The 25,058-nt window shown below is 34.1% G+C and overlaps 1 protein-coding gene across 2 annotated transcripts in view; it reads right to left on the bottom strand.

Annotated features, from left to right (window-relative positions):
- HPS1 (Hermansky-Pudlak syndrome 1 protein) overlaps positions 1 to 25,058 on the bottom strand; it is a 481,651-nt gene that overhangs the window by 17,728 nt on the left and 438,865 nt on the right. Inside the window, exon 15 of one of the 2 annotated variants that reach the window (XM_090391100.1) lies at positions 915 to 994. The exons of the other annotated variant lie outside the window; for it this stretch is intronic. Within the exon in view, the coding sequence (XP_090247226.1) occupies positions 915 to 994 (80 nt within the window). The remainder of the gene's footprint in view (positions 1 to 914; positions 995 to 25,058) is intronic. 2 annotated transcript variants of the gene reach the window in all.

Below are 25,058 nucleotides of genomic sequence, written 5' to 3'. Positions count from 1 at the left end.
ATTTATTCCTTGCTCAACTACATTCCTCATTCTCTCTCCTCCACTAATTCTCTTTTCTCTTCTCACTCTCACCCTTCTTGTTCACATCTGTCCCACAACAATTCAGGAGCCCATTACATGCTACAGGAAGAATGGTCTAAAATTACCATCGATTGCTATTGTACACTCGTGGAAAGTATGTACCATAGAATTGTCGTAGTCATCAAAGAGAAAGGAGGTCCTACATGTTATTAAAGTGGACACCATGGCTGTTTGTTCCTCACACTATTTTATTCATCGACTTTCTTCAAAACAGTGTACCCAGACAATATAGTCGCTATCTCACTTTTCTGCTGCACAGTACTTAACATTAACATCAAATCTCTCTCTACCTCTCAGATCATTTGTACCAACCATCACTAGCATCGGTCATTCCTCCAAGCACTTCTCTAACATTTTATTTTGCAAACTACAAATCAGTGAACCTGCATATGTCACTCCTAACATAACCATTTATTCCTTGCTCAACTACATCCCTCATTCTCTCTCCTCCACTAATTCTCTTTTCTCTTCTCACTCTCACCCTTCTTGTTCATCTCAAGCCTTTCAGGTTTTCCATTCTCTCCCTTTGATACCTAATGTCAAGTACACTGCAACCTCATGCTTGTCTTCACACTGACTGTAAGTTGTTTCTGCAAACATTTGTTCTCATAGTGCACCACTATCTAAACCTGAGATACTGATATTAATATTGCCCAGCAGTAGACTTCCCATCATCATTATAGCACTAATAATAATTCACTAACAGAATAGTATATATTTATTTATTTGGAAATATTTGTTAAAAATAATAGGTTACAGAATTAAAGCTAAGGACTTTTTTTTTCTTGAAAAGAATAAATTAAGAATTCTTTCCTAAGCATTAAAAGAAATACCTATAAAAGTTTTTGCATAAGACTCCTGGAAGAGGATAATTTTTCATATCAGGAAAATTCTTTGGTTTAATTGCTTTACCCTTAACAAAAAAATAAAATAAAATAAAATAAATAACCAATAATAATAATAATAAATAGGAGGTCTAAATAAAACAATAAAATAAATAACATCAGTTCGATGTATCAATAAGAAAAGTTTATAAAATTCTTCAATGCATTTCAGTTACTGACTGAATAGCTATCATACTGTCATATTTTGTTTATTCTAATGGATTTAATTCACAACACAAAAATAATGAAAAAATAAATAATATTTATTTAACTTACTTGCTGACATTTTGCTAGTGTTATACACATCTTCAGTAACAATTGGCACGTTTAGAAATTCTAATGGACAACATACAGAACTAAATCTAATCTTTAAAAGGTATCTACAGCATAACTATAAAACAACAAAATTACAAAATAACAGTAATAAATTTCAATGAAAGCACAAATATTTCATACTGAAAATAAAAGTACATCATCTGTGTAAACAGCAAGCAAATCAAAGAACAGGAATATAAGGTATATACAACAATCAGTCTAATAGTGAAAAATGGTTGCTGTGTATGCCAGAAATTAATATTAATAAATAACATTAAAGCTATTTTTTTGATGTTTAAATAAAATGAAAATCTTCCAAACTTTTTTGTTGGGGGGGGGGTGGACACACACACACACACACACACACACACACACACACACACACACACACACACACACACACACACACACACACACACACACACACACACACACAATCATTCTGATTCAATTTAGACCAATGTAAAAGGGCTTCACAACTTTCTTTGAAAAGGTGTTGATATTTAAAACTGCATCTATGGAGATGATGAATCATCTCAAAGGATGCCATGTTTAATGCCAATACTATGTTGTCCCAGACCAGACTTTTGAGGTTTCACATCTTGCTTAAAAAGTTGTCATTGCTTTCTTTCCGATTAATAATCTTCTTCTAACTTCTTCAGTACAATACCCATCTTTATCAATTCAGGATCATAGAACACAAAATTGTTCACCACTTCCATTTTCTTCCCATCTACTTCAAAATCATTAAGTTCACATGTTGCTATAACTTTTGTCTTTTTGATGTCAAGAAAGTGCTATATTTAGCACTTTCTTCTTTAACTTTCATAATAAGTTCCTCCAAATCTTCTTTACATTCTACTAGCAAGGTGGTATCATCTGCATCCCTCAAATTATTGATATTTCTTCCACTAATTTTAATTCCAACTAAAGACTCCTCCAGCCCTGCCATTCTTAAAATGTATTCACTGTACAAGTAAAACAGATAAGGAGATAAAATACATCCTGGTCACACCCCTTTACCTATTGTGAAATACTCGGTTTCTTCAAGATTTGTTTGAACAGTGGCTTCTTGTTTATGATCAAGATTCCTCAGAAGGATGATGAAATGCTCTGGTACTCCCATTGTTCTTAACACATTCTATAGTTTCATATGAAAGTGACTTTTGACACTACAGAGTCAAAAACGTTACTATAGTGTCAAGAAAACAAAGGTAGACATTCCTTTGATATTCCTTACTCTTTCTATTATCCACCTCACATTGGCAGTCTGATCTCTTGTTCCTCTGCCTTTTCAAAATCCTGCTTATTCATCTGGCATTTCTGTCTTCACAAATAGTTCCAGTCTTTTCTGAATGATCTTAAGTAAGACTTTACTAGCATGAGGAATCAGTACTATAGTTCTGTAATTTTTGCACTATCTTGCATCACCTTTTTTCAATAGAGGTATATGAACTGATTTTTTTCCATTTCCTAGGCCACGTAGCTGTTAAAATTTTAATTGCTTCTTCTCCTAGGTCTTTCAGCAGCTCAATAGGTATTCCACCCCTCCTGGTGCTTTCTTACTGGATAGCTGTTGCAGTGCCTACCTCACTTCACTCTCCAGTGGTACTGGCTCCTGTGTATAATTCTGCTCTTCAAATTTCTCAGTAATTTTGGGGTCCTCTCTGCAAAGGGCTTCTATATACTGTTTCTTTGATATCTGCAGCTTCTGTGAGATATCCTTTGTGATTACTTTTCAATGTTGTCACCTTGGTGCTCCACTTCTCTGTCAGTTCCCTGATCTTTTTGAAAAGATCTCTTGTTTTTTCTTGTCTCCTCTGGACTGTCACTGAAATTCTTCAAATGCCAAATCCAAATATTTCCTGCAAATTTCCTCCAGCCTTCATTTTCCTCTTTTCCTGAGCAGTTTTGATGGCATCTTCTGACAGCCACGTAGACTTCTTCTTTGCTTCTGTTTTAATTATATCTTTAATCTCTTCCCATAGTTCATCTGGTTCTCTTTCACACACATTGAGCAAATTGAATTTGTTCTGTATACTAAATAAGGTGATACTTCTTCACTATTATACTAATAGGTTCAGAGACACTAGCAAGAAGGATAATGAAATGCTCAGGTACTCCCATTGATCTTAATACATTCCACAGTTTCAGATGATCTACAGTCAAAAGACTTACTGTAGTCAAGGTTCATATATTTCTCATATTTATATTTATATTATATAAGAAATATATTAACCCTGCGATCTATTGAATCCATAGGTGTTGAAACGTAGGAATCGAGTATCTGTTGAATTTGATGAGCGTTGTAACCATTTAATATTGATAGTGAGAAGGCTTGCTGTAAGCTTGAGGGAGAGGAGCACACATTACATGCTCTATTAATTAATGATGTGATGAAACCAATTTTTTGGGAGGTGTGATGAGCAGACTTTAGATGAATGTATCTGCCATTAAAGGTAGAGTCTAATAAACACTGGTTGAGAAAGTACCATAGGCTGTGTGAGTAAGTATGTACAAGCTGACAAACTACCAGCATTTTCTTTTTCCATGGTGATCTGAATATGTGGATAAAGAGTATTGATATGACGTAGGAAAGTGTTAAGTTCATTTTCAGAATGAGAAAAAAACCACAAAAACATTAATGATGTAACAAAACCAAAGAGAGCATTGGGAATGAATGGACAACAAAATATAGTCTGCCCACAGTTGAGAGAACCATAGTTGGCAAAGTGCTGAGAAGAGTCAATTCATGTTGAAAGGAAGAAAAGAATAAGGGATGTACAAATTCATCACCAACACACAAAATCATGTGCTTTATACTTAAAATTTTCCAGCTGGTATACAAGCAAAATAGTTACCACTTTAAAAACTAAAATGTTCGTGAAAGAAAAGCTAGTTTCCGACATGTAATAATAAACACTCATCCCATGAAACGAACTGATTTCCCTATTATCAGAATGGATTTACCTTCTCTGCCACATGCAGAAGTGTTGAGGGTTCTTTCATCTGTGGTCGAACTATATCTACCAGATTGTGCTAAAATAGTTTGCCAAAGGTGGAGACAGAGGGCTACCCATGGCAGTGCCTTCATTCTGTTTATAGAGCTTGTTTTTCGAACTGAAATATCCTGATTGTATAACAAATTCAAAAATCCTCACAGCATCAGGAGGGAAATCACTGTATAGTAAACTAGTTGTGTCACATAACAGAATTTTATCCGATTCACACTGGACAATGAAATTCATCTCCCACCTAAAGATATTAACAAGCATTCATGCCCACAGCAGGATTCAAACCTGCAGCCTGTTGGTTGGAGAGCAGATATGAAGTCATTAGCCTCTATATATACAAGTAGCCAAGTCGTGAAGTTACTTCACATGCAAACTTTGTTTGCTTACATTTGGATAAAGGATGAAACCAAGAATATAAATTCTTGGCATCTTTAATTTATAGTATAACCAAGTGGAATACTCTAATTCAGAGTATTCCAGTAATAAGATGTGACACCTTTTGAATACTTGTATATGGAATATGACTTCTGCATTATTTCAACCTTGGTATCACTTCTGGCTCCCACTAATGAGACCTCAATGAATGTAGAAACCAGTCTGGGTAGTAGCTCTTCCCATAAAGCATAATATTATAATGTCTGTAACAGTGGCGGCCCGTACATAAGCACTGCAACAATGCAGCACCCCCAAGGAAAAAATGAAAAATTTAAATTTTGTTTGTGTTTATAAATAATAACAATGCTTACAACATTATATAAATGCAATACAACATGTTAAAGGTTACAGCTTATGTTTTGACAGTGATTGAATAGTTAATCATTGGAATTGTTCAATTAGCGCTTTAGATTACGAAACAAATACACTGCAATCTAACACAGTATGGATATTACCAAATTCGACCAATTGCAGCCATCTCACTGATATTCGTTTGCGCTTGTGATTGCACGTGATAAGTCATTCTATAAGTATCGTATGCTTGCACGCATTATTTCTGTGAGATATGAAACTTTTATTATTGGTGCGTGTTCATGGTGAGGGTGAACTATTTTTTTTCAAATCTTATTTTATTTTGTTAAAATAACATATAATTATTTATTTATTATAGATACAAGGCTGAATTATGACGGGTGTCACTGTTGAAAATATGAAAAGAATTATATTTTTTAATTATCGTTACACAAAACAAATACACTGCGATCTAACGCAGTGCCAGAATTATTGCGTTTGGCCAAATGCAGCCATCTTGCCGATATTCGTTTGCGCTTGTGATTGCACGTTACAAGTCATTCTGACACTACTCGTTTGAATAGTGTATCGTATGCTTGCGTGTTATTTTTGTGAGATACGAAACTTTTATTATTGGTGTTTGTTCGTGGTGAGGGTGAAATATTTTTAATAAAGCAATTTTTTAATATGTAAATTTATTTATTAATAAATTGGTTACTGATTAGGAAAAAAATATTTTTATTTTATTTTTATTTATTTTGTATATGCAGCACTCCCACTTAAAATTTTCACGGGCCACCACTGGTCTGTATGGATATCCATACATGCAACGCCCATATCCATACAGATATGGGCGTTGCATTATGGGATACTAAGGCAATTGATGTGAAGTCATTAGCCTCTATATACAAGTAGCCGAGTGGTGAAGTTACTTCATGCACAAACTTTGTTTGCTTACACTTGGATAAAGGATGAAACCAAGAATATAATTTCTTGGTATCTTTAATGCTCAGCCCAATAGGTTAGTGAAATGTACCTTGTATTTTAGTTCTTTGATTTGCTTGTTTACACACACACACACCAATGATGTACTATTATTTTCAGTATGCAATATTTGTACTTTCGTTAAAGTTTATTACTGTTGTTATTGCATAATTTTGTTGTTCTATAAGGAACCAAAGTCCTAATTGGCACCATATAAATTACTATCTCCCAGATTTTTGGTAAATTGATACAGATGTACTTGAGGTTTGGGGGGATTGTTTTAAGGCCACTGCTAATTCCGAGAACAGTCTCTCTGACCTTATGACTTCTGTGTAACAGTTTGTTCCATTTAATCCTGTGTTGAAGGGGTACCCAAGGTATGATCTGATAGTCCTGACTTGCCATAATGATGGTACCGAACGCATTTCTCATGTTCTACGAGACAGATTTCAACAGTTCTTCCCGTCTGTCATCATAGTAAGCTAAGTCACAGGTACAGGGCACTTAATAACAATATTATAATAAGAATATTGTGATAACCAAAGCAGACAAAAGTAATGCTATGCTACAGCGATAATGAATCAAACTGAATATGAAAACAAAATTTTATAACCATGTTGTATGCAGCCTGATCTTTTATAAGATCAGATTGCAAACGAAATCATGGATCATGATCCTACTAACCCACAAAATAATAAAGAGTTCATAAATTACTGAAGAAAGTCACTTCTCGTACTAAAAAAACTGTGAAGAAACTCAAGCCTTTTCATGTAAAGTCACCCAGAATATACAGTGCACCAAAAATTCACAAACAAGATACGCTCTAAGCCCAATTGTAGATAGCATAAATACCATATATTCGGTGTATAAGTCGACTTTTCAGCATTGAAAAAAAGTACTAAATTTTTTAGGTCGACTTATACACCGGGTCAAAAATCGATTGCTTTCCAAAGAAAAAACTAGTGCGTATCATACTCTATTAAATTTATTAGCAATATACAAAAAGGATAAATAAGTAAAAATATTTCAACTTATATCAAATTTATTTACAGAAAAAATTATTTACATATTATATAATTATTTATTTACAAAAGAAAATAGGTAGGTAACTGCATAATTAAAATTTAATTTTCACTGTCTGAATGTATGAAAAGTTCATTGTACTCTGGTTCTGTAATTTCTTCCGGTATATCGTCATATAAATTGTATTTGTTTTCTCCATCATTTAGCATCAATTTCGTCATCATTGTAAACAAAATCATCTTCCGAGCCATTCAATTTGTTAGATATAGCATATTTTTAAAAAAATTTTATTACTGTATCTGGTTTTATTTCATCACATGCTTTCACTACCTATTCACACACACAGTTACCAAAGATGCATATCGCATTTATCCTCCTTTTGTGTAACTTTTTTCTCCTCGCATCCAAGCATTCCATTGTTTTCGTAAACTGTCTTTAAATGGCTTGTTTATAACAACATCGAACGGTTGCACTAGTGAAGTTAACCCACTTGGAATCACTGCCATATTGGTATTATTCTCTGTTAATAAAGATTTTGTGCTCTCCGTTAAATGGGATTTGAACATGTCCCACACTAAAAGACTGTTTGGATTTTTTAATGCACCTTGTCGTGTATTCCAAATATTTTTTATCCACAGCTTAACTTCTGCTTCATTCATCCAACCATTCTCATGAACATGGACAAAAACGTTTCTTGGAATTTTGATCTTTGGCATTGTTTTTCTTTTAAAAATTATCATAGATTTTAATTTAGTACCATCAGCCATACAAGCAAGTACAACTGTGAAATGGCTTTTTTCATGTCCAATTGTTTTTAAAGAAATAGTTTTACTTCCTTTTATTTCTACTGTTCTATTCCTGTCATGTCAAACATAACTGGAGTTTCATCCATATTTCCAATTTGAGACAATAAATAATTTTTTTGCTTTCTTTTAGCAATTATAAATCTTTGAAACTTAATAATTTATCATCCAAATCCTTTGGCAGCTTCTGTGCGATTTTCGTTTTTAGTCGAAGCACTAAATTTTTCCTTTCCATAAACTGGCTACACCAACTCACTATAGCTTTGAAGTTTTCGCTGTCCTTTTTATTTGCTTTGCCCCGCTTCAAAGCAAATAAACGAATATTATTTCTCATTATAATGAGTCCATTTTGGTGATTTTCTCGAACCCAATCTGCAACATTATTTTCCAGAATAGGCGACTTACAAATTCCTTTCCATAATGCGCACTTATTTTTTGGCGTTTTCATTATTAACGTTTCATTTTTTCTCCAATCATGAACTGGTTTTTCATTTCCTCCGAACTGACGTGCACTAACACAGTATTTTCTTTTGCAAATTTAATCACTTTGCACTTAAAACTCTCGTCATGTTTCATGCTTTTAAAAGGAGCCATTGCACTTTAGTTCACTATTGGTGAACTGGTCAATATGAAAAAGAAATTTTTCGAGTCGACTTATACGACGAGTATACTATAAAAACTTAAAAAATTCCAATATCGACTCATACGCTGGAATATATGGTAGTTGTAAATAAAAACATCCTAACATTTGACTAAATTACTAGCCCCCCCCCCCCATTTGTTAAAGTCACATTTATCCCGTCCAAGACATATTTGAATTATTCAAATTTACAGTACACAGATTATTTCATGTGGAAGGGAAGATATATATACACACAACTAGATGGGACAGCCATAGGCACTCCTCTTTACCCAATTTCTACATAGAACACTTATAGAACCAAACAATCAATACAGCCTCTCTCAAACCAGTGCCCTGGATGTGCTATGTTGATGAGGTGTTTGCTGTTTGGCTGCATGATCTGGACACATTAGATACAATTTTAGTGCATTTAAATAGCCAACACTCTAAAATCCACTTCACAATGGAACAAGAATCAAATAACAGTTATTCTTAGATACACTAGTTACACGCTTTCTAATGGTTCATTATTATTATTTTTCTCTTTATAGAATACCCATGCATATTGGAGATATCAGCACATAGAATCACACCTTCATCCAACTTAACAATATGATAATAACTCACACAGCCAGAACTATCTATTCCAATTATAATCTGTTTATAACTGAACTCTCTTACCTATGCCACACTTTTTTAGCTAATGAGGATTATCTCCCCCCAAAAAAACAAAATAAATACTAAATGGCACCCTCAAATCTCCTTCATCACTTGATACATGAGACCATAGCTAAACTGTTTCCATCCATACATTCAGGATACTTCTAAAAAGATATTCAGTGCTTAATGAATATCAGCTCCTCATCACATTTAAACCACACAACAAAATGACAACCCTCATCCATTCACCTAAGGACAAACTCTCTCCTTTTGTCACATCCAAGAGTGTATGAAGTGCCCTGTACACTTCATACACTCCGGGATGTGACAGGAGTCTACGAAGTGTCCTATACTTGTAACTTAGCTTACTATGGACAGACAGGAAGAAACACTGACATCTGTCTTGGAGAACATAAGAAGTACATTTGGTACTATCATTATGGCAAGTCAGCACTAGCAGACAACGCATTGGATGTCCCATCAACCAAGATCAAGTGAATAAACTGCTACTCAGAAAACATAAGTCAGAGAGAGACTGTTCTTGGAATCAGCAGCGGCCTTAAACACATTCTCCAAACCACAACAAGTATGGTTTATTGAGTGGTTTAAATGTGATGAGGAGCTGAATATTCATTAAGCACTGAATATCTTTTTAGAACATCGTTCCCAGTCATCAGCGGAACACCAATCTCCGCAGGTCCAACTGGCATTTCAGAAACTAATCGAGCAAACCATTACAGAAATTCCACCCACTCCTAATTGCTATCCTAGATTTGTTAAACTACTCAAATCTGCAGCAAAAGCCTCTATCCCTACAGGCTACAGAAAACAATATATCACATGTTGGAGTAAAGAAAGTGAGGAACTCCTAGCCAAATATGAGGAAACTGAAGATCCAACTATTGCTAAGGAGCTCATATCAACCCTGGATAAAAACAGAAAGGAAAGATGGATCTCAACCATCAATGAACTCGATTTTGTCACATCTAGTGAGAGAAGCTGGTCACTTCTGAGAAAATTAGGTGGAGAAGAGCCAACGACCCACAAAACAACAAAGATAACTCCTGACCAAATGGCAAACCATTTATTGAAAACCTCCAAGATTCATCCCAGCTCTACCAGGAAAATTGTTGTACAAGCTTCCATCAAACAAATCCTGAAGATGGAACCCAAGCTTCCTGAACTCGTACACCCAGTATCTCGGGAAGAGGTACAAATAGTCTTAAAACTCACCAAGAATGGCAAAGTTGCAGGAGGGGATGGTATACTCCCCGAGTTCCTAAAACATCTTGGTCAACATGGCCAAACATGGCTGGCTGCCCTTTTCTCAGAAATCATCATGACTGGTAAACTACCAAAGCTGTGACGGGAATCCAAAATAATCGCTGTGCCCAAACCAGGGAAAGATCCAAATGATGTGAAAAACCTACGACCTATCTCCTTGCTTTGCACCACCTTTAAACTCTTTGAAAGAATTCTCCTTAGAAGAATTTCACCACTCATTGAAAGAGCACTCCCAACCGAACAAGCTGGTCAGGATATAATAAACAGGATTAGAACTAGTCAGGGCAGATGTGGCTACCTTCTACATAAATGGGGGCTGTCAGATCACCCTTATTGTGATTGTTCTCCCGTGGCTCAGACGATTACTCGTATTGTGTACGACTGCCCAAGGCATCAATTTCACGGTGGTGGCCTACAGGACATCCACAATGTGACGGATGAGGCCTTGAATTGGCTTTCCAGCCTGGACCTTGACCTATAGTTGGTATGGTGGTGGCAGTGGTTATGGAGAAAACAGACGATCACGGTCCCGTCTCACCACAAAGACGTTATTCTCTTAGTCACTCTCATAGTCCTCGTCATAGTATCAACAGAACCCCTCCTCATGATAAAAGATGATGATACAATGTGAAATGGGCCTCCTCTAATGAATCAAGTTTTCTCACACAAGACACAACTACTCTCTAATTAAACCTCGGATACAGCTACATTTATGTTGTGAAGTGTTGTGAGAACATGCAGCCTTGTCATACTTGTTGCAGCAGGACGATAATTGCCCCTGGCTTGATTACGACAAGTTACTTTTGCTTTATTTAAAAAAAAAAAAAAAGAAAAAAGGAAAGACTCAGAAAGCTGGTTGTGCCTTTTATGTAATGAATTTCTATATGTTAAGATTTTCATCATTTGTTTCTGGAAATTGTGATTGTACTTTTCACTTACCAGTTTCATGTAGCCATAAGCATAAATAAATAAATAAGTATGGCGGTATCGTTTTACCAAAAATCTGAGCGATTGTCATTTTAAGATCAAATTAATACTTGTTAACTATTTTCTTATCCAACAATAGATAATACAATTAAGACTTTAGTTCCTTGTGTTGTCTGCTATAATTTTTAAACTTCTTCCACTGTCCATGTACTGTGAGAAAATGTTCTTTGTCCTTTGAGGATGGTAAGTATAACACCAGCAAAACATAAGGAAATAATTGCAGGCGTAGACTTCTGTGGCTAATTGTTTCAAAAGATATATTTCGGTGATTACACCACATTTTTTTTATTCAGTTATATAAAACACTGAAATAATAGTTCCCGACCCCCTGAAGATGTAAATCCTACGATTTACGAAACTTGTCAGGAACTATTATTTCAGTGTTTTATATAACTGAATAAAAAAATGTGGTGTAATCACCGAAATATATATTTTATAAGGAAATAAGTTAAATAAATATTATTTTTGTGTTGTGAATTAAAACTTTTAAAATTAAAAATAAAAAACAATTAAAATAAATGAAACATGAACTGCCAACACATAAGCCTTTTTACCTGATTATATCATACTGTCAAGCAATAATTTGCAATGTGTAAATTATTGCAAATTATTGTTGGAGAGTAAAGTTCATTGCAAACATATACAAAAATAAATTACAATAAACATAATTTAATGAGTACAACTTTAGCTTTATTAGTGTACTGAGCAGCATGTACATAATTTTGAAATAAATGCACACGAATGCAACCGAATATGGACAATATGAATTATCAATGTATATTGTTTGTATTCTATGACTTATCTTCTTTGATTCTAAGAATGTAAATGATATATCATCTAGAGTTTATTTGCATTTGCCTTTTCTTGTCCCATTTAGTAACATTCAATTGTTGCATTTACTGGTGAGGTCATCTTCTTGGGTGACCTCAACATCCATAATTCCAACTGGCTCCCTTACTCCAACACAACCAACCAAGCAGGATGAGAAGCAGAAGTCTTTACTGTAAGTAATGACCTCCTAACACAAATTGTACATCTCCCCACTCGAATCCCTGATAACCCACTTCACTCTAGAAATACTCTGGATCTCTTTTTGATTAGTTCTCCTTCCAGATATACCATAGAAGTTACCTCTCCTTTGCAACTCAGACCACAATCTCATACAAGTCTCCTCTCTCACAGAATGCCCCCTCCTCCAACTACTCCTGACTTCACACGACCTCACATACTGGGATGACCTCAATAATTTCTACTCCTCCTTTCCTTGGTCTGAATGTTGCTTGCACCATTGGTATGAAGGCCTCTGTCCCCCATAATCTACATCCACTCTCCAAGCACTGGTTCAAACGAAAACATGTCAAAGCAGTCAAATAAAAAAAAAAAAATTTATTTTATTGCATTTGGCTTGCATCAACTCCAGCTTCATACTCTGCCTATACCAAAGCATGCAACATATGCAAATTAGTCATCAATAGATCTCAATCCCATTTAATAAAGGGTATCAGCAGAACAATTGCCTCCTTTCTAAATGGGAGCCGTGCCTTCTGGTCGCTTGCTAAAGCCATTGGATGTAATTTCTACTCTCCTGCACTTCCACCTTTCATCCTGATGGCACCACTGTTACTTTACCCTAAGGTAAAGATGTTCCCTGGCATAGATAATCACAGATAATGCATAGATAATCAAGGGAAATCACCTCCTACCAAAAATCCGTTCTCTAATTCAGCCATCCAAAACCTACTCATCACAACCTTAAGTACCCTGGAGTATATAAATTGTGGTGTGATTGCAATATCCCATACTTTGGTCAAACTAACAAATCTATTGAACAACGCATAGAAGAGCATAAGAGAGACATCTCTTACAAAAGATCTCATGCAACTGCGTTATCCAGTCATGTTCTTTTTTCAAATAATCCTAATGATGACCAACAAAGCCACTCTGTATGCTGGAATAGATCAGAAAATATCTTTCACTGTGAAGATGAGTTTGAAAGGAAAATCGTAGAATCAAGGGAAATCCTACTGAACCCGTTCCACTTAAACAACAATTTAAGTTATAACATCCCAGATAGCCATGCTGCAGTTATTCAATATTGGTGTTCACGTGAACCTGCACGCACAATTGCAACAAACAATGGCACGCCAGTTGGAACAACTTGAAAAAATACAATGTTTTTATGTATCGATTATGTGAGGCAATTTGTACCTGTAATTTCCAGTTTGTTTACATAATTCAATGTTTATTAGTATTCCTTTCCTTTATAAATACCTGAAGAAGGCTGCTATATGCCGAAACTAGTAGTGTTTATCATTAAAATCTTTATATGTTATCTCGGTCTTGGAGTCATTAAATTATTTTTTTCAAATGTATAACAACCAAGTAAAAGCTGATCGCCATATATATATATATATATATATATATATATATATATATATATATATATATATATATAAACTGATAAAAAAAAATCATTAGTCCACCCATGGTGGACTCATTTTTCTCCTGGCAATACTACAGCTTTACAAAATAACCTTTTGTAGTGGGAGCAATATATAAAAAAACATCCACACACAAATAGGTCTGTTTTCATTACACTTCATCAAGCACAAATAACTTAATTTCATAGTGATGAGGCAAAGGAACATTCATTTTCTGTAAAGAAATTAATTTCAATGAAATCTTTTAACATTTGAGCCTGATGTCTTTATGAAAAAATATTTCATTAATTTGGCCTCTTAATTCACTATTTAAACTGAACATTGCATAATTATCTTCAATTTAATATCTGTAGATGTAATATAGTGATTATCCAAGCTGCTTCAAATAAACAAACCTTCATTTATTTGATCCTCAAATGGATGAATGTACCAACTAACTTCAGGCATAGCACTACGTAACTGTAATGTCATCTAAGCGTCTTGGTAGTACAATTGGAAAAATGGTACACTGCACCATTCGATTGGAAAAGGCCTGAGTTCGATTCTTGTCTCACGAGAGGAATCCTTATATGGGCTTTTTCAACAGGTCAGGCAGTCAATCTCATATGGAGGTAGCAGGGTTTTTCCCTCCTGGAAACTCTTTTTTTCATCCAGCATACAGACAAATTGGCCTTGAGAACACATGACAAAAAAAAAAATACTAGTGGTGGCAATGGACAGGAGAGGTTGGTGTAGATGATGATGGTAGTGGAGGTTCAATATGGTTGGTAATCATGGTAGAGACAGAGAGTTGTAGAAGTAGGTGCCCTCCCTCAATGAGTCCTTGAACTCTTTGGAGATGTCACATAATAATAATAACTGACCACCAATTTCATGCTATGATCAAATAACACACACACACACACACACACACACACACACACACACACACACACACACACACACACACACACACACACACACACACACACACAAAAGAGAATATTAACGTTATGGAGAAAATTCCTTTATACATATATATATTGACTTTATTGACAATATATATTGATATATATTGACAATTTACTTATCATTAAAATAACTTTAATATTCTCTCTCTCTCTCTTCCCTCCTCATTATGCTAGTTCTAAGATGATTACAGGTTTATAAAAGTAACAATTCTCCAAGCATCACATCAATCACCTTACACCAATGAATGAGACCACTGTTAACTGAAACAAGTTCCGTAACAAAATGGACAAGACTCCATGACAACTGAAATAGTGTAGAAAAACTCTCATAAAAAAATACAAATTTTCATCAATATTACTTGCAGGAAGAGTGATTCAATGAAACATCAAAGTGCATAAAAATAATTTATTATTCCTTTGTCATTCATATTTTTCTCACATTTACTGTTATTATCTCAAGTCAATTACTCCTAAACATTCATAAACATCGAGGTATACTGATGTATCAATAAGTTTCTTATATCCTGACATTTAATTTCAAAATTTCAATACTTTTGTCTGCCTTTATTAATATGATGTTGCATATACAATAATTTAACTGGACATCTTTTCCGCAAGAACAAAATTAGCACATAAATACTACTGGGGATTTTTGTGATAAATCTATTACAGTTCAGTTATAAGTAAGAAATCCTGTAAATATATCTCGAATGAATCAGATAAGTTTACAAAATGTAAGTTTTACTTTCATAAAAGCTGATGGTAGCATCAGAGATTGTTGCACTTTAATGCTACAATAAGCATGAACTCATCGCTGTTTATGCTAGTTGCAATAACATCCTACTTTACTATAACCTTTTTATTATTATTATTATTATTGTTCGGGGAAACTCCAAGGAGTCGACAGACTCATCGAGTGAGGCCCTAACATCATGTCTGGAACAACTATTCAACATTCACACAGTATCTATCATATCTTACCTTGAACTCATTCATGGTCGTAGCACCCACAACAGACTCTGGAAGCTTATTCCACTCATTCACCACTCTCCAAGTAAAAACCTAGCTCTAACACCCTTGTCAACCACGCTCTTGCCCAGCTTCCATGCATGGCCCCTAGTCCTCCCACCACCAGTCATATTTTCAAAAATATCTTCTGGATCAATCTTATAAAAACCCTTCAGTAATTTGAATGTCTCAATCATATCACCCCTCCTTCGCCTATCGACCAATTTCTGCAACCCACAAATCCTCAACCTATTCTCATAAGGTTCATTCCACAGACCTGCTATAATCTTGGTCACTCGTCTCTGGACCCTCTCCACTTCCTCCTCATCACGAAGAAACCCTGGTGCCCATAACTGGGCACAGAAGTCCAGATGGGGTCTTATCAAGGCTCGATACAGAGGAACAACAACTTGCTTCTCTCTGCATGTTAAAGTATTTTTCATAAGCCAAGTGATTTGGTGAGCTGTTTTAGTTACATTTGCAATGTGCCCCCTAAACTTCAACTCCCTATCCACCAGCACTCCCAAATCCCTGGCCTCATCAATCTCCTGGAGTACGGTTCCACCAATGCGATATACTGCTGCTATTCTTTTCACCCCAAAGTGCATAACCTTACACTTTGCCACATTAAACTGACATCCATTTTTCCTAGCCAAGTCCTCCAAACTATCCAAATCATCCTGTAAAATTTTGACATCCTGTGCACTCACAATTGCTCTACCCAACTTTGCATCATCAGCAAACAAGTGAACACTTCCTCTCAAATCCTTTCCAATATCATTGATGAACAAATTGAAAAGCAGTGGTCCAAGAACAGAGCCCTGTGGCACTCCACTAGTCACAAGACGTCTTTTTGACTCCACTCCTGAATAAACCACTCTCTGGTATCTCTCCTTCAACCACCCTCCTATCCATCTTACCAACCCTATATCTATCCCCATCTGCTCCAGTTTACTGATTAGGGTTCCATGTGGTAACCTTATCCTATATTTGATACAGACTTTCAACCAATAAGTATAATTATAAAAATAAACTGGGTTTTATTTGGTCGTAAACACAAAGATAATGAAACCTACCAGTTTGGCCAGTAATAGGCTAAAAATACATAAAAGTAAATGCAATAAAGGCAAACATGAACTACAACATTAATAAAAAAAAAAGGAACCAAGTAGGAAACATTATAAGATGAAACAAAACCATGTGGAAGGTATCATGATTTAGCTATTGTTCAGCATTGTATGCAGATAGTTGGCTGAAAAGTTGAAGTCAGACATATGGAAAGATCTAATAAGCAATTTCCAAATACCACACATGATTAATCATTGGTTCCTATTAAGAGGGCCTTATGAAAAGATAACCATAGTAGATTTTTTTGATGTTTTAAAGTTGTCTTCTGTGTAAGACATTGAGCTCTTATTCCACTCAATGTTGTGGTGTGTGTGTGTTGGAAAAATAAAAAGCCAGGCTCAAGTTGTCTGCTCTGTTGTTGTTGACATCTCTAATTGTTCTTTCTATTTTATTTCAAAATTTCTAGATGTCTGGTCTATGTAAGAAATACCACAAGCATGGAATATAGACCCCAGGATGTTTGTAGAAGGGGGTTGTGATCTTTAGGTGAATGAAGCAAAATCTCGTATGGTCAAAATAAGCTTGAAAGTTACCCTGATGTCATGATATTTGAGGAATAGTGTGATCTTGATAGAAAGTTTTTTTTTCATCTCTTGGGATAGTGCACCCTATTTTTGAGTATATGTACAATACCTAGTTTTTGTGACACATGATGTAATGAAGATGAGTGTAGGTAACGACCTGTATAGTAGACTTGCGATACACACCAAATGAAAAGCCTTTTTCAGCTTGTTTTGATGTTTAAAAACATATAGGTAGAGTAGTTTCCTTCACTTTCTAGTTCCTAAATAAATTTTATTTTTCGGTAGAATGAGTCGATAGACAAAAGGAAATCATGTAACTCAGCAGCGCTATATTTCCAGGTGATGATGTTATCTACATCTCTCCACCAAACTGAAGGTTTGTGGTTTGTTTGTAAGGAAACATTGTTCCAAGTTTTACATGAATAAATTAGCACAAGGAGGAGACAGGGGACTGCCCTATGCAAGGCTTGAAACCTACTTGAAAATTTTCCCAATCTATCTGAAATATGAGTGGAGACAATAGTTGAAAAGTTGAGAAGTATCAGGAGGAAATAGATCATCTAAAATTTCTAGGACTTCATCTACAGGGACATTGGTGAACAAAGAAACAACATCTAGACTAGCTAGAATGTCTGATATGGTTCTTTAGCAGATTAGCAAAATGCTTGGATATTCAACTTAAGATGCACAAGGCAGTCATTCCTCTTAGGTGCTCCATATAGTTGTGGGTTTAAAGGGTGCATTGATTTTAACTTTTTCTTAAGATTTGTACACCAAGTAAGCATGTTGCATAAAAGATTATTGGTCTCGTCATGTCCAAGTAGGGTCATGGTCTAATGGAGCATAAGTGGAAGAATCTGAAAGCAAGAGTGAAATCTTTGATATGTAGTCAGAGAATGACAAAGACAACAACTGCCATCCATAATGATGGTTGTTGTCTTTGTCAGTTTTGATGATGATAATTTCCATGTTTTTCCTTAAATAATACAGAGCACTTTTTTCTGAGATACTAATATTGCTTTTTTGGAAAGTGAGATAGAGAGAGAGAGAGAGAGTAAAGGGCCTTTTCTATGTTATAAATGAAATTTACTTTAGGAATCTATTTAGGCATGATTGCAAAGTTAAAACTTTTTCTTAATACACTAGCTTTAGTTTTTGTCGTTATACTTGGAGATGTTTACCAACACTTTTTTTATCAGGTGACATAAGGCGACAGTAGCAACAAACTTCTGTTGTAAAGTATGCATTACATCTGTTGATTTGTCTGCTTTTGAAGGATAAAAAATTACTATTGTATGAAGAACTGATCACACTGTCTAAAAAAGACTACAGGGAAGCATCTATGCAGTTTGCTAAGATGGTGTAAATGAAGAAAAAGAATCAACTTGGTCGAGAGTGAACCTTGTGGATTGTATTATTGCATTACTTTTATGTATAATTAAGATATATTAAAATAATGCAATAGAAGTATTAGTGGCAAAATTAGTAGGTTTCATTATCTTTGTATTTACAACCAAATAAAATGCAGGTTATTTTTATAAAAACCTTATCCTAAATATGAAGTAATTTAATGTAAGGATACATTATTCTTAAATTTTTTTTTTCTTATAAGCATAAGAAATTTAATTTCTTGGTTACACCTATTTCACTTTCTTTTTTTTATGTCATCATTTTGTTTTATTTGACTTAATTCAGTTCAAAATTTATTCTTTATGTACAATTTTCTTCTGTACTTCTTTTTTCTCTCTTTCCACCCACCCATATTAAATAATTAATTCATTATAATATTTTATTTTTATGAAATACATCAATGATGATTATTAGTTAGGATCCCAAAATTGAGAAAGTTTAATGCAGTTGTTTTTGTTGACGTCAAGCTCATGAATGTGTACTTCGCAGCTTTCTTTATATAAAATTTCCATGTGAAAATAACTTTTGTGTAGAACTTTAGTACATACTGAATTCTATGCTTTAGAGAAAAGGCATGACTAGCTAAATCAGGTTTATCAAGCAACTGAAGTGAAATATGTTCTTGATGGTCTCTAAGATGAATTTGGATGGAAACAGCTAGTCTGCCCATACGAGCAGACCATGAGAACAAGGGATTCTGTAAACTCCAGGAAAGAAGAGTGGAGAATATTTGTCTTTTGGAGAGACAAGGGATGTATTTAGTTTATGAACTGGATGGAAAGAGACCTGTAGATCAATTTGTCGAAGAAATCTTGCTATTTCTTCTGGAAATCCTTTAACACAGGGTTTCTCAAACTTTTTCTACGACGGAACACTTCACAAATCCTGAAATGTTCACGGAACACCTTGATTAGTTTGTAATGTATTAATTAATTATTAATTGGTAATTTAGCTTATTTTATTGTTAATTAATAATTGATAATTAATCATTAATGATTGATAATTAATTATTAGTTATTAATTAATTAAACATCAATTAAACCAACATTAAAATTAATTTGTGCTGATTTTCACTGACATATCACATTCTGATCAAAAATTTAGTGAATGCAGACTTTTTCTCCTGTGTGCTGGTTTTGTAGGTTAGGTAAATATAAATAAAATAAATGAGTAAATCTAAGCGTTAAGAATAAACAATCATTTATTGTCAAATATTAATTAGTAAAAACAAAACACATAAAAATAGTAAAAGTATATTGCAAATTAAGTTCTTAATGACTCTGATGTTTTTGGGTCTTTGAATTACAAATTATTTTGATATCAGGCACAATATTAGAAAGCTGAATTCTCATATTTGGTGTAGTAGCATCGAATCTGTTATTGGGTTGCAGCATAATATGAAAATACTGCCTTGCATAAATATGTTGTTGTAAAAGAAGTAAAACAAAAATAGCTAGTTTTGACACACCAGAAATCATTTATTGGCAGTTCCTTGTATTTTTGTTTTAAATCAGAGTCACTAATTAAATCAATTAGATTTTCATAGTCACTTGCGCTGAAGCCTGCTGGCTTAGCTGTCACTGTAAATGGATTCAGAACCCAGGAATTGTCCTCACTGGATTTTGGAAAATATTGCAAAAGGGTTGATTGCAAGTCATGCAAGTGTTCTAAAATTACGTTACATACTTCTTCATTTACTTTAGAATTTATTTCAGTCAAAAATTCATGCAAGGTGGGAAAACAATCAAAATTATTCTGTTCAACTGTAGAAATCCAGAATTGCAACTTCCTATCAAAAGATGCAATTTTATCTCTTGTATTAAAAATTTAATATTCTTTCCTTGTAGTGATAAGTTAATTTCATTGCACTTTGCAAAATTATCTGCCAGATACGCAAGACTCATCAACCATGAAGAATTTCTTAATAATTCAATAAAATTTTGTCCTAAATTATATGACATCAAGAAGACCATTAACGCACCATGAAGTTCAAAAAGCCTCAATAATGCTTTTCCTCTGGATAGCCATCTCATTTCGATATGTAATAAAAGTGCGTTATGTGCACTACCCATTTCATCGCACAAAATTTTAAATAATCTGGATTGAAGTGGTCAATATTTTACATAATTGATCATTTTTTCGGCTTCATCCAAAATAGTTTTTAAATATGTATGAATTATTTTTGTTACTAGTGTTTGTCTATGCAAAACACAATGCCTTTTGGTGGCTCTTGTAGCTACTTGCAGGATATGTGTTACAAACTCCCTTCATCTTTCCCCATTGCTTGAGCACCATCTGTACAAATATCAATACTTCTCCCAACCGATTTCCTGTTTTGCCATATAATTATTAATACAGTTGAATATATCTTCTCTGGTAGTTTTTTCTTGATGATATTCGAACATGAGTAAATATTTTTCAATACTTTTATCAAATATGTAACGAACAAACACTAGTAATACAGCGAGTCCTGCGACATCTGTAGATTCATCCATTTGCAATGAATATTCACTGCAGTCTAAGTCGATAAATTAGCTCTTTTTCTATGTCGGCAGAAAGATCTTTGATGCGGCGTGAAACAGTATCATTTGATAATTGTACTGCATCTATTTTTTTAGCAACCTGCTCATTTGCATGATACAATGTCTTTCACACAAGGCTTAATGAGCGTCTCACCAATTGTATGAGCCTCACCGTGAAGTGCAGTGCGGTAACTCACGTGAAAAGACGCCTTTGTTGTATTTTCAGTTGTAGCAATTGTAGCCATTTGAAGTTTAGATTTTTCTAGCGAGTCACATCATCTCTTAAAAAAATGTATATATTTTCCTTTGTAATCAGTGTGTTTCGTTTCGAAGTGCTTACGAAATTTAGCTGGAGCCAAAGAACTGTTTACTAGTATTTAATTACATAAAACATCAGGAGCATGTGTATTGCCTATACACGTAAATCCATAATTTAAATAACTTTCATGGTACTTCCGTTTTGGTCTGTTCATAGACGACTCTTGTTCTTTAATATTAGCTTTTGAAGAAACCACAGTTTGCAATTCCATATCTTCTCCAATCATATGAGTAGATGTGTCAGCAGAAGTACTTGCTCCTCCTTGTGTTAAAGTTTCTGTCTTTAAACAAGAATCCATGGGTATTTTTTCAATAACATTCAAATTCCAATATTTGTCAGAGCTATAATAAAAACAAATAGAATTTTGTTGTAAAGGTAACTTTAGTATGAAAAACAATAAGATTATAAATAAGAAATGTCGAATAATATAAAAGTAAAAGAATAATGTAAAATAGTGAAAAAAGACTGCAACACACAAAAGTAAATATGAATTGTAACAATACTTGTAAGAAAAGTACTAAACCGTATCAAATAATGTAAAAGCAATTGTAATAAGAATAATTTGATAAAATGTTCAGTAACAAAAAAATTAAACAGTTCGAAATAAATCAGATATTAATTATAAATTTAGTTAAAAGAGTAAGAAGAATTCTTTTTTTTTTTTTAAAGTCGCCTCGCCTACTCCCTATATATGGGAATAAAAAAAAAGGCGTTAGCTGATTTTTTTTTCCCGAGGGCCTGGTCCCAACAAATTTACTCGTAAATATTTTCCAAATTTTTTTAAAGTTCATACATTAATATAAGTATTAATAATTAATTATGGCATAATCATAAAGAGTATTAGTACACTTATGTATATGGTGTGGCATGTTGACAAATATAAATTACATTTAAATTAGTTATCAATCACTGGACTAATGAAATGTTGTAGCATGTCGTAGTTTATTCAGGCAAACATTAAATTAATTTGTGCTGATTTTCATTTACATTTCCCATTCTGATCACGAAGTATATTTATAATATTATTATAAGTACTTACGAGTGAATGCAGACTTTTTCTCCTGTGTGCTGGTAGTTTTTCCCTCCTTTTGTACATCCTGGAGATCTTTGTAGGCTTCAGGTGGATGACTCACTATCTGTTCCATCACAAACACCTTCAATAAGAGATTTCTCAATACCAAAATTAAACAAAGTGCCTTGTCTCTTATTCATATCAGATTTTAACTCTGTAATCCTATTAGTTTTAAAAAAATCATGGCACTGCACTTACACACTGCAATATGACCTTGCGAAGAAATTATTCAGTAGTAATAGATTTGAGAACCGGATACAGACTACCTACCTTGATCTTCAATTTCAGTGGAAAAATTTGCTGATTGGTCACTGATATTTGCAACGCAGATGTTATTTTGTTCAGTTTTGAGAACATGCCGCCCATTGTTGTAATCGGCTTGCAGGCAATTTTTATGATAGATCATAAACGGCGGTATTCTCTTTCCCGATTGTTGAAAGATTTCAATGTGTGAAAATTAACAATAATTCATGAATACTTCCATGTTTAAAAATATGCTGCTTGGTCACTGACGTTTGCAAAACAGATGTCATTTCCTTCAGTTTTGAGAACAGAAGATATGACACCAATTGTTGTAATGGGCTTGCAGGCAATTTTTATGACCTGTCATAAATAGCAGCATTCCCTCTCCCAAATGTTGAAAGGCTTTCGATGTGTGGAAATTAACGATACAGAAATGTTATTAGGTGTTCTGGGTCTGAGCTTTTCGACATATTCACATATCGACAAAATACAAAGGATCTTAACATCAAGCAGGGAGGACAACAAACACCAAGAAGGAGTAGCACTTATATTAAAACCAAAGCTCAAAACTCTCTATTGTTTTACAATCCTATCTCAACTAGGATAATTAAAGCAAGATTTAAAACATCAATTGCCAACATCATCAGAAGAAGACATTGAGGAGCTCTATGCAGTTTTGCAAAAAGCAGTACAGCAGACATCAAGTCAAGATCTCCTAATTGTAATGGTGGACATAAATGCAAAAGTAGGAAAAGACTGGGATACCTGGCCAAGAGTAATTGGAAAGTTCGGGTATGGAGAAAGCAATGAACGTGGCGAAAGACTGCTAAACTTCTGCTCAAATAATAGACTAACAATAACCAACACTCTCTTTAAACATCCAAAACTCCAAAGAAAATGGACATGGATATCACCACACAGACAAACTAAGAATATGATAGACTATATTATTCTAAACCAAAGATGGAAATCAAGTATCCTAAATTGCACATTGTGGATCAGACCATAAGCTAGTATTAGCAAACCTAAGAATAAAGTTAAAATCTGAAAGCACTTTTAAAGTCAAAAGGAGACGGAATGTGAAAAAACTACAAGACAACAATATTCTAAGAAAATATCAACTAGAACTAGATAAAAACCTGAAGGAATTACCAAAACTGAATACAAACATTGAACATTGGTGCAAATTAAAGGAAATAATATTAAAATTAGCAGAAAATACAACAGGTTACACAGAAAGAGAAAGTAAAAAGGATTGGATCTCGAATGAAGTAAAAAGGTTAAGCAATCAAAGGAAAAGCATGAAACTAAAACAGAACTATAACAGAAATGAATATAATAGATTAACTACAGAAATTAGAAAATTAGTTAAAAGAGACAAGAATAACTTGTTAGAAGAAATATGCAAAATAGCAGAGAGGCTATCAAAAGAAAATAACCTTCATGGATTATAAACAAATAGACCAAATTAGTAAGACACAGACAACAAAAATGATAATGATCAAAAACAAAGAGGGACAACAAATTGAAAGTAAAACAAAAAGAATGGCCAGATGGTAAGAATACTTGAGAGATTTATATAATAAGAACAGCTCCCAGGATATTACTATTCCAGCTACTGAAATAGAAGAGGAAACCAATATCTTTACCAAAGAAATAATAGCACACAGCATAGAAAAACTTAAAACTAGGAAAGCATCTGGTATTGATCAAATGCATGCAGAATTCTTAAAAGCAGGAAAGGATCGGCTTTTGGAACCATTAAAACCATTATTTGCAAGGATCTACAAAAATGAAGCAATGCCTACTGATTGGACCAAATCAGTTATAACTTCTATATACAAAAAAGGAGATAAAACAAAATGCGATAATTACAGAGGCATTAGTCTTCTCAGTATTCCAAGTAAGGTTTTTACGAAAGTACTCCAAAAACAAATTAAGCCATATATAGAACTAGGAGAAGAACAAGTAGATTTCAGACCAGGATGAAGCACAATTGATCAACTATTTGCCTTAAGATAGCTAATAGAAAAGACACTAGAGTACAACCAAAGTTGC

The sequence above is a fragment of the Typopeltis vanoorti genome, chromosome 4 (assembly GCF_054136105.1).
Source record: "Typopeltis vanoorti isolate ZY-2024b chromosome 4, IOZ_Tvanoo_1.0, whole genome shotgun sequence".
In the NCBI taxonomy this organism is placed as follows: domain Eukaryota; kingdom Metazoa; phylum Arthropoda; class Arachnida; order Uropygi; family Thelyphonidae; genus Typopeltis; species Typopeltis vanoorti.
Note: the sequence above shows the minus strand (reverse complement) of the source record. Positions and strands in the feature narration are given on the sequence as shown.